Source organism: Tachypleus tridentatus, chromosome 11, assembly GCF_004210375.1.
Source record: "Tachypleus tridentatus isolate NWPU-2018 chromosome 11, ASM421037v1, whole genome shotgun sequence".
Classification (NCBI taxonomy): domain Eukaryota; kingdom Metazoa; phylum Arthropoda; class Merostomata; order Xiphosura; family Limulidae; genus Tachypleus; species Tachypleus tridentatus.
The window spans coordinates 861,025-870,694 of NC_134835.1; the positions used below are offsets into that span (position 1 = coordinate 861,025).

At 37.2% G+C, this 9,670-nt stretch overlaps 3 protein-coding genes across 3 annotated transcripts; all 3 read left to right on the forward strand.

Moving 5' to 3' along the window:
• Nucleotides 1–312: 312 nt before the first annotated feature.
• Nucleotides 313–1,485, forward strand: LOC143232498 (uncharacterized). The gene has a single exon (XM_076468047.1). The coding sequence runs from the start codon at nt 313–315 to the stop codon at nt 1,483–1,485; it is 1,173 nt and encodes a 390-aa protein (XP_076324162.1).
• Nucleotides 1,486–4,060: 2,575 nt separating this feature from the next.
• LOC143231589 (uncharacterized) lies at nt 4,061–5,617 on the forward strand. Its single transcript, XM_076466111.1, has 2 exons — nt 4,061–4,280; nt 4,972–5,617. Exons 1-2 carry the CDS (start codon nt 4,061–4,063, stop codon nt 5,427–5,429), a joined length of 678 nt encoding a protein of 225 aa, XP_076322226.1. The 3' UTR covers nt 5,430–5,617.
• Nucleotides 5,618–5,702: 85 nt separating this feature from the next.
• LOC143231590 (uncharacterized) lies at nt 5,703–9,465 on the forward strand. The gene is made up of 4 exons (XM_076466112.1): nt 5,703–6,024; nt 6,773–6,839; nt 7,525–7,687; nt 8,523–9,465. The coding sequence occupies exons 1-4, from the start codon at nt 5,797–5,799 to the stop codon at nt 8,656–8,658; spliced, it is 594 nt and encodes a 197-aa protein (XP_076322227.1). The 5' UTR covers nt 5,703–5,796; the 3' UTR covers nt 8,659–9,465.
• Nucleotides 9,466–9,670: the final 205 nt, after the last annotated feature.

Consider the following 9,670-nt stretch of genomic DNA (forward strand, 5'->3'; position numbering starts at 1 on the left):
AATTTCTTATCAGACCGAGAAATAGAAAGTGCCTTGACAACAAAATTAGCTACATTTCTCTTATCAATACAGACAAAACACCACGTACCAGTGAACACTATTCAGGTTATTGTGGATGAATTCAGCTCCCTCCATAATGAGCAAGCGAAATTCCAAAAACATCAATTGAAGGCAAAGCTAGAAAAAACAACTCTTTCTGCTGATTGTATTCAGGAAATTATACACTAGTACGAACATGACAACCTGAAAGCAGTACATGACACTTTAAGGTCAAAATATTACAGAAAAAGTATTACAAGGAAAAATTTGATTATGTTGAACCACTTCCACATCCAGAGCCTAAACACAAAAAAAGATGATACAAAGGCATTGTGCTACTATGTGCCTTTAAAAGATTCACTTCAGGCCCTATCTCGAGATGAAAAAATCAGTCACTACTTTGAAAAATCTGAAAATAATGGAGATTCAGGAGTGCTAACAGACTTTACAGATGGTAAAGTGTGCAATGAAAATGTTTTCTTTCAAGAAAATCCTGATGCTTTAAAGCTACTCTTGTATCAAGATTCATTTGAAATAGTGAATCCACTTGGGTCAGCAAAGAAAAAACACAAAATTTTGGCCATTTACTATACCATTGGTAATCTGCATCCTGCTCTCAGGACTTTAATAGATGTACAGCAGCTATTGTTGCTCTGTAGGGAAGAGGACTTTAAGACACATGGTCAGGAAAAGATTCTGACTCCTATCATGACAGATTTGCTTGATCTGGAAGCAAATGGTGTAGACTTAGGCAGATTTGGGAACTGCAAAGGGTCTGTTGCCTTTGTTCTAGGGGACAATTTAGGTAGTCATATGATAGGTGGTTTTGTTGAAAACTTCAGTTCTGTTTCTCACAATTGTAGATACTGTTTGATATCCAAAGATGACCTTGAAGGTGGAAATATTTTTCCTTGGGACTTTGATTTAAGAACTCAAGAAAATTACAATAGCTCAGTATCAGAAGTATGTACAAATGGTCTGGTGCATCACAGTGGGGTTAAATTTGATTCAGTATTGAACAAATTGCAACATTTTCACGTTACAAACCCTGGTCTCCCACCTTGCCTTGGGCATGACCTGTTTGAAGGGATTGTCAAGGAAGATCTACACTTGATTCTTAATTACTTGGTACGAGCAGAGTGGTTTGATTATGATTACCTGAACAAAAAGATTCAGACTTATAAATTCAAAGGATCTGATGCAAATGACAAACCCCCATTTACTTTGAGCTCTAAGACAGTTAGTGGGCATGCAGTTCAGGTCTGGGTTTTGCTCCGATTTTTTCCACTGCTAATACATGGAAAAATTGATGACCATAATAATGAAGTGTGGCAGTTGCTGTTATTGCTAAGACAGATTGTTGAACTTATATGTGCCCCAGTGATATCTGAGGATCAGGTTGCCATAATGTTGGACTTGATAAAAGAATATATTGTAAAAGAATGAAACGTTTTCCAAACATTAACTTAAGAGCAAAACACCATTTTCTGACTCACTATCCTGAGCTTACATTGAAATGTGGACCCCTGATTCGATTGTGGACATTACGATTTGAGAGTAAACACTCTTATTTCAAGAGGAGTGCACGTTCAGCTCAAAATTATATACATGTAACAAAGTCCTTAGCAGAAAAACATCAGTTGTTGCAAGCATTGTATAGTTCTGGATCATTGTTTCGACCACCGGTGTCATACAACTCAGCATTAGCATTCCATGCAGATTTGTATGGAGAGTACATCCAGAAGGCTGTTGACAAATTCCCTCACTTGAGAAATAGTTCAAGTACTGTAGTTTGCCAGAGTATGGTGGTGCATGGTGTCCACTACCATAAAGGACAAGTAGTGTTTTTGTCCAAAGATGCTGATAATCACCTTGTTTGTGGTGAAATCACCATGGTTCTTCTCAGTAAGGATACTGATATTTATTTTGTTGTTCAGAATAAGGATACACAAAGAACTGAATCTGGATTGCTTAAAATTTTTGAATCTGAAAATTCAAAAACAACATGTGTTCCTTTTAGCCAACTACTGGATTACTGGCCCCTGGAGCTATACAGATTTGGTGCCAGTGTATTTGCTGTTCTGAAACACGCTGTGGTGGATAACTAAGGTCATCCAGGTACGTGTTCTTTTGGATGTCAAAGACATGAATTCTTCCAATGAGGCCTATATTCATATTGGTCTCCCTTGTTCTCCAGGGATTATTCTAGACCCTTTATAGGGCCGAATTTCTTCCCCCTGGCAATTTTTTTGTTATTTGTACAAAATTCCCCTCTGCAACAACATAATTTCCCCCATTCCTATTAAACCACGTTAAATAATTCCCACATCAGTAAGAAAGGGCCCCAAGTTATAAAACCTAGAATAACCCCTGTTCTCAGCCTAGCCCACTTCATCCTTAAGGTGCCATCTGGGTACTTTTTGTTCATTTTAAGGTGGTGCAGCATGGTGTAAAATACTGATGTAGAGAATCAGAATTTCAGGCAAATTTGGTTGGAAGTGGTATTTCCTGAGGCACCAAACCACTTTTTAATAGATAAATTGTTCATGGAACCCAATAAGAACAAGACTGTTTATAATATAAAGTGGAAATTTTGTTTAACAGGCAAAGAATTTTGCCTGTTCAAGGCCTACCCAGTTAGCAGGGGATGGAAATAATTATTTTGTGTTCTGTACAGTGTTAGGTCTATAATAACATGATCAGATAAAAAAGTATTAACCTTCCTGCTACCCATGATATTTTGGTTGAGAAGCTAGGACCCCTCCATTTACCCACCACCACCAAGTTTTTGGGTACCCCATGAGCTATCCCAGTTGTACCAAAGCATCCTACATCTAATACAATCAACATGAACTTACTGGTTTCTAACAAGTGGTTTGGGGAGAATTATTTTTTATTTTTATTTTTTCTATAATACACAGTCATGACAAGTGAAGCATACGGTGTATACAATAAGTACTGGCCACAAGCACGCAAGTTCTAATTCAGTGCCCTTCTTTGGTCTTTTGAGTCCCTGGTCCTGGTAATATATACTGTTAATAATTCCTTTGTGCATTGAATCACCTGGCCTACCTCCCTTAGTCTGCTCTTACAGAATTTTTAGAGGACAGGCCCAAATTTCAGCATTTGTAATATTGTACACAAGCATATTGCATTAAGCCAGTCACACTAGACAGTAAGTGAAGCTAGTGGCACATAAGCAGCATCTGCATGTGAAGCCAGGCACATTTTCTGTTGAGTGAAGATAGGCAAATGCAACTTTGAGCTGGATGCACCTTTCAGTTGAGTTTAGTTGCATTTTGCATTCATGAATCCAGTCACTTTTGACAGTGTGTGATGTAAATGGCACATGAACAGCATTGCTCATGAAGCCAGGCACATTTATTTTTTAGTGCGGACAAGCACATACTGCAGATTTGACATATTTTTGGCAGTTGTTACGAATCCACCCCCTATCCCCCCATCCCCTATGCTTTGTAACTTGTACTGGTATTCCATGTATAAGCTGACCCCCACCCTCCAATTTCATTAAAATTAAATACAACCTCTACATTATATTCAATTGCAAACAAGATTTCTAAAAAATTATTAGTAAGCCTTCATTAAAACCCTGTTTTTGTAGTACATTAGCACTGGGTGTTTTTTTCAGTCCCCTGCCTGAAAGTTGGAGATAGTGAGCCTCTGTCTGTCCATCCATCTTAAGAAACAGATCCAAGATTTTTGTAAAGGGGGATCCAATCTATGATGACCAATAAGACATCCTAAATTGAAAGGTCCTCAGGTGCCAACAAGAAAGGAGTCCAGGTGGCAAAATTGGTTTGAAACCGAAAAAAATTGCTGCAGCCAAGAAAGGGGATCCTAGCCCCTCTGCCCCCCCCCCCATGGATCCGCTTCTGGTCTAGCCTGGGGACTTATTTGCCATCTCTAAGCTTTTATTTTGGACAAAAAAATAGTACAGGTGTCATTATTTATATGCACTGTGTCTAATCAGATGTTAATTTAGTTGTCCTTTGACTTTAGGATGCCCTCTGTGTCAGAAGAAGTGAAAAACTTTCTTGTAGCAGCTCTTCATCTTCCAGCAGACAAGATGGTAGCACTAGAGGAGAAGCTGCAAGAATTTGGGATGGAAAATCTGGAAGACTTGGAGTTTCTTGATCCTGAGAAAGATCTTGAAGGGACACTAAACCTGCTTGCCTGCAGAAAACTGGCCCTCAAACTGAAAGCCCACTTCACAGCAAATGGTATTCTTTAAGTTTAATGAACAAATGCATATAACTTTAGTTAAATATCCTTTTTTGGCAGGCAATATTTTAATGTTTATTCTGTGTTTCCAAATTTGGGGCCCTTTTTTACTAAAGTGGGGAAATAAACTTTTTATGTGATTAAATATGTATGGAGGAGTTTTTTTTTGGGGGGGCAGGGAAAATTTTATGTAAAAGTATACATGTTTGGAAGGGGAAGGGGCAAAAATTTAGCCCTAAAGTAGGATTCTTTTACTGAAATAACAATATTATATACATCTCCCCCACCCTCAAGTAATTCAGGCAACCCTTTTACCTTCCAGCCGTAAAAAAATCCTCTTACTTGGGGAGGAGATTTAAGACCAATCCTGTACCCACCCCTTTATCTAATATGTCTTCCTTTCTGCATGTCAGAGAGGGGTGTAGAGTTTTTTCCTCACCCATCAAAATGAGAGGCACAAGTTGGGGACTTAACTTGCATGAATTTGCAAGAAACTGTCAATACTACTTTAATATTATAACTACAATTTGTATTTAATTGTCAAAAATACAGCTAAACAGAACTTTGCATTTAATTGTCAAAAAATGCAGGTGAAACTTGGTTTGATGGGTAATGTACAAGTGCTTTTTCAAATACTTTAATTCTCTTTAGATATTACTGTAATTTTCTATTGTAATCTACTTTCTTAAGGCACCGAAAGTATCCCATCAGTTGTTGGGACTCCAAAAAGTAGAAACCTTGCTGCAGCAGCTTCACCAGCCGAACAATGCGTCACACCCCCACCATTGTCACTGTCAAGGGACAATATCACACCAACCACCTCAGGTTCTGGATATAGACGGGAGGCGCAAAGCTGGGCAGAGAGATTCGAAATCCCTTGGCAAAAGCTGCCTGATGCAGTCCAAGACGCTTGTGCCAAAGGGACAACCCCAGCCAAGACTGATCTCCTTGCTGCAGTAAGAGTGTTGTGCCAAGAAATAGCTAAGGTAAATCCCAAACCTGGGAAAGCTAACTTAAATGCTATTGCCAAGAAGATTGTGGATACGCATCCTAGAACCTTCATGGATTCTATAGCACGATATGGCCAGGTGGGGAAAGGGTATGCTACTCTCGCGCAAATCGCCTCTCTGAGAGATTTGACAACCTGAATCGTTGTAGCAGAGGCAACTCTTTCCGCAGGAAGCTGCTGGAAGAAAAAGGAAATGGAGGTACAACTGGTAGTGCTAAGAGAAAATCTGCCTCAGTGCTGCAGCAGGATAGCTATGGCTGTATCAGGTGGCAGCCTGATCTGCCCGACGGGGAGACTGAGGAAAGCCAGGAACAGCAGAGGTGCTGGCTTGTAGAAGAATACCACCGTGGTAGTACCGACACGCCAAGGGTGATTCAAAGTATGACCAGCACCTACCCGTCACAGCGCGCTACCTTATTAACAAAGGTGCTCACTTGTTAGCAGTGAGAGTAAATTGGCCTTTCCTTTTACAGCCAGCATACTTTCTAAGCCATTTTGAATACCTTATGGACTTCAGTTTATTTGAAAGACTTGACCATGAGATGAGCAGTAGGGCAGACAAGATGCTGAGGTACTGTCAATCACAAACAAATGTAACTGTGGCAACAGCAGCAGCCCAGTTGACAATGCTAGCCGAAGTGGTTGGAAATGTTAGTCCCAAGGTGTATGGCACCCTCTTGCTGCTTCCTCTGATCTTTGGAGAAGATAAAGAAGACCTCTTTAAAACTGCAGAGGTAAGGCTTTCACTACAGCTTTTATAATGAGTGAAAAATGGGAACAATTTATTTTTGGCAAATTTTGCAAAATGATATCATATTTCAGTTAAAATACCTTTGTATACATCAAGCTCTAGTGACCAGATGCTCTTCCTGTTTTAGAGATTTTGGTAAATTTTTCTTAGATGTTTGCTAATTTCTGTAAATATTGACTAGTTTAATTATAAGAAAATAGGATTAGCAAATTTATGTCAAATATAAGCTTGAAAAACAGAGACCTGTGGTAGGGCTACTATTTAAGGAAATACTGTTCTCTGTAGTACTGTACATTTTAATACTACTGCCTAATTTAACTTAGTACCAAGGCTCTTTTCACAAACATTTAGTAGACTGACAGTAACCAGCATTAACATAATTAACATAAAACGCTTATCTAAGATTTGAAACAGGATTATACTGTAAACAGGAAAATATTCACTAAAGAAAAATATTCATCAACCTTACCAATGTTGCCAGTCCTTGAAGATTTTCCCCAGCAAAATGAGCCATTTTGAATGTTGTATTATGGATCACTGAAGTTGGCAGAATTTATACAAATGAATTAAGCACTTATGTGACCGTCAAATTAGGGCTGCGCTGCAGATAAGTTCATATTATAATCCTGATTACAAATCAACTTTTGCTGTCACTTGACCTGCTGTATGTTTCCAGTATTAGACACTAATTTATAAATACATGTAATAGGATTATATAATTTTTTCAACAGGATATCATCACATCTGCTGATTTAGAACAACATGATGACCTACCTCACCCCCATGTAGTCATCAGAGGTAAGATACTTATTAATATATTCTTACTCATGCATACTGTTTTTGTACTTGGATATTTTTTTTTTGGGGGGGGATTATGTGCATCACATTGTATGCCTATTTTTCCATTTAATGGACTTCATTGTGTTTTTTGAAACTCTGAAACCTTCATTAAGAACAATTAGTCATGTTTTTCTTTAAATATATTAAAAATAACAAGAAAATGATAATGAAGGCCTAAAGTTTGAGATATGTTTAAAATATATGGCACCACTGCAGATTATATAATACAATATTCAGAATTCCTTGATGTTTCTGTAAATTTAGAGTTTAGACCTGTGAATTGCTAGATCTCAATTTTTGACCATTCAAGGTCAAAATTACACAGTCCTGCATGGCAAAAAATGTGGGCAACTCACACACACAGGGAGACACACAGACGTCACTGAAAATATGATAGCTGCCTCTGATAGAAGAGGGCAGCTGTAATTATTTCCTTGTTAGGCAGTTTGCTAAGTACTTTGTTTTATTTGTAACATCAGGAGAGATATATAAAAGAAAACTACACACTACAGGCTGCAGGGTTCCATATGAGGTTTTGGTCTGACCTGAATTATCAGGGCTGAAAACTTGATAACAGTATTAACAAGACAATATGCCTCACAAGAACATCAAAATGTTCTCTTGTTGTTTTATATTTTTGTAGGAAACCATCCATTTGAAAATAACTGCTATGCAGTTGTAGAAGGATGTATCCTGGCAGAAAATGTCACCCTACGGATGGCAGTTGCTTTGACCATAGCAGCTTATTATAACTTGAACATCACCTACCCAGAGTCCATTGCCAACACTGTTGAATTTATTCAAAGGTTTGGAATAGCACTTGCTTAATTTACCTGTATTTACTTACATAATTTCTTTTGACCTGTAAATGAAGATGATAAATATGAATAGTTCTTTCCTATGCAAAAGAATACCGGTACTTTGGTTGCTACCCATCAGTTTGATAGAGCCATTCTTAGGACCAAGGTTAAATGTTCCCCACTCACAGTTGGTCTTTTAAAAGTTTTAAACTTGTACTAATCAATTTGCATGTATTTAGACTGGCCGACATGCAAGGCCAGCTGAAGTAGTTAGTTAGTCTTACTACACAGGTCCTCTCTCACATGTCCCAGACCTGTTTCACCATACAAAACTTAAGCTTAGGCCACAAGAAATACAGATTTGTGAATCATCGCTATCTGCATCCAGTCTTGGTTGCCCTATAAACATTTTTATGGGTTTACTGAATAAAATTTTTTAAAATATTATATGTTAACAGCATGAAATGTATATTTGCTAGAAGTATTTGGTTGAATATTTAGTTTAAAAGTTATGTCACTAGTACGCAGAAATAGAAGTACATGGTATTTGCAGCAGAATATGACAATTTTTTCTATAAGAGAATTGACATGTATGAAAAATTGAGCGATTTTTGTTGCAAATCGAACAGTGGACTGGTCAGAATAAAAAAAAAAGTGCCCCTGTAACCCACTCTAGAAGGAATAAAAGGATGAGTAACAAAAGATTTGTTCCTTGTGGCCTTATTGTATTTTGTTATAATGCAGATAATTTGAATTGTCAAAATGTTATGAAAAAATATATATATAAAACAGAATTCCAGGATATTATGGCTCATTTAACCATGCTTATCAATTTTAACAGGATCTTCCTTGGCATAAATCCTCAGAGGGGCTCCAAAGTGAGGAAGACCGACAAGAGGAGGCCTGCCTTTAGTACCAAAGTTAGAAAGTTGATAGACAATCTAAGGGATTTTGATAATGACTGGAACATTGACTGACTGACTAATGTTTTTTAGAACAAATCCTTTTCTCCAAAAACCATTCATTTGAATGTGTCAAGTGGCACAGCAAAATGGTTGTCTAGCTTTCTAGTTTTAGATTTGTTCACTAGATGGGGCTGTTAGCAGTTTTCTTTATTTTACGACTGGTTTTACTTATAAAACCTTTTGTCATCCTAATAGATGACCTTGAAATATCCAAACTGAAGTCAAGAATAAAAAAGCAAATAAAGATGGGGTAAATAAAAAGTTGTTATGGATAGTTGTTCATGTTGTAAAGGACATGTTAAAAAGAGAAAGGGGGGGGAGAACAAGGAAGTCTTAGTCAAATTCAACAAGAAAATTTCCAGTGTTAAGTAAAATATAAAAACTGAATGCAAAATATGTAGTGAAGGAGCCAAAATGTAATGTAATGGGAATTAAAAGAAGGTTATTATTGGACCCATTAGATAAGGGAGAACTCCCCCTGAACATTACATTGATGAGCACACTGCTAAGCATTCCTTGTATTGCTACCATGTAGTTGATTGGTTTTGCTTATCTGAATTGTGGATTTACAAAGTGTTCTCTCAAATATCTATTAGACGCCATGTTAAAAGTATGTATAATGTGCACATACTGGTTTTAAATGAAATAATCCTGCTAATCATGCAGAACAGTTTGTTGTTGTTGAACATATCATTTCATATCTCATTATCTTGCAAATTTACTGGAATGTTTACATTGTATGGAAATAGTCATAAATACAGCTTACAGATGATGACTTCAAAATTCTTACTGGTATGTGGAAAGGAATACAGTTGACTATATTACTTTTGTATTTGCATGACAGTAGATAATGTTAGTTTTTTACTTGTTAGTGAACTTATGAAATATTGCAGTGGTGTATTTTAGTGTTGCATCTGGCATCTGTCATTGTCTTTCATCACCTCAAACGTGCTGAAATCTTAAGCTATAAACTTTGTCGTAAAACGGGTCTTCTTGTAAAAAAACAATAAACAGATATTTTTGA